Source organism: Arachis ipaensis, chromosome B08 (assembly GCF_000816755.2).
Source record: "Arachis ipaensis cultivar K30076 chromosome B08, Araip1.1, whole genome shotgun sequence".
Classification (NCBI taxonomy): domain Eukaryota; kingdom Viridiplantae; phylum Streptophyta; class Magnoliopsida; order Fabales; family Fabaceae; genus Arachis; species Arachis ipaensis.
The window spans coordinates 70520699-70521968 of NC_029792.2; the positions used below are offsets into that span (position 1 = coordinate 70520699).

The following is a 1270-nucleotide window of genomic DNA, read 5'->3' on the forward strand; positions in this document are numbered from 1 at the left end:
TCCAAAAAATCCACTTCGAGTGCAGGAGGGTCAGAATCCAACAGCATCTACAGTCCTTTCTCAGCCTCTGAATCAGATTTTTGCTCAGGTCCCTCAATTTCAGCCAGAAAATACCTGAAATTACAGAAAAACACATAAACTTATAGTAAAATCCAGAAATGTGAATTTTAACTAAAAACTAATAAAAATATAATAAAAAGTAACTAAAACATACTAAAAACTATCTAAAAACAATGCCAAAAAGGGTATAAATTATCCGCTCATCACTCTCATATGGTACATGGGATATGAAAGCTCCCCGGATCTTTTTTCTTTGGGAGTGCATCCTTCTTAATGAGGGCACTAAATTCCTTGTTCATTGTCACTGTTTGTCCCCCTTTTAAGGTTCCTTTCTTGGTTGCAGCTCTTTCATGAACTTGATGTATGTGGGCATCTGTTGGAGAATTTTGATGAAGGGGATGTTGACACTGAGAGATGCAAACATGTCTAGGAATCTTGAATACGACATGTCTTTCTCACTTCCCCTGAGTCTCTGAGGAAATGGTGCTTGTGGCACAAAAGGCTTGAGGGATTCTTTCTCTTTTTGTTCCTTCCTCTGTTTAGAGCTAGCCATTTCTTCTATCTCCCTTACATTCTTCCTTGACTCTCCTTCATCATGCTCTGAGTGTCTGGAGCATTCTTTCTTTAGAGCTTCTTCACTGCTTAGATTGATTGACTTGCATTCTTCCCACCTTATTTTCTTGGTCTTTCCTCTTAGGTTCTTTTCAGTATCACTTGAGAAGCTGTCGGTGGGCTTGGGAAATTGCTGTGAAAGATGTCCTACCTGAGATTCGAGATTCTTAAGAACCTCCCCTCGGCTTTTTATATTACCTCTCACTTCTTCTCTGAATTTCTTCATGTCTTCACACTCCTTGCTAAGGTATGCAAGCATGGCTTCCATTTTGGCCATCCTGTCATCATCATGTGGTGATGGTTGGTTGGAATGAGGGTGTTGAGAGTGGTTATTGTGGCTTTGGTATGGTGGCTGTGAGTAAGTGTTTTGTGTGGTCTGGTATGGTTTTTGGTTGGAGTTTTGGTGAGTGGAGTTGTTGTACTAGTTTTGATTTTGGGATCGGTGGTCCTGGCCTTGGTTTTGTTGGTTCTCCCACCCAAAGTTTGGGTGGTTCCTCCAACCAGAGTTATAGGTTTTAGAATAGGGATCATTAGCTTGCCTAGATGAATTTCCAAGGTAATTAGCTTCCTCCCAGTTAACTCTTTCTTCTATGTCCAA

At 40.6% G+C, this 1270-nt stretch overlaps 1 protein-coding gene across 1 annotated transcript; it reads right to left on the minus strand.

Annotated features, from left to right (window-relative positions):
- LOC107611112 lies at nt 380-949 on the minus strand. The gene has a single exon (XM_016313073.1). The coding sequence runs from the start codon at nt 947-949 to the stop codon at nt 380-382; it is 570 nt and encodes a 189-aa protein (XP_016168559.1).

What these genes read in the sequence shown, in the direction of transcription:
- LOC107611112 (XM_016313073.1), bottom strand. Translation starts at nt 949, where the DNA reads ATGGCCAAAATGGAAGCCATGCTTGCATACCTTAGCAAGGAGTGTGAA.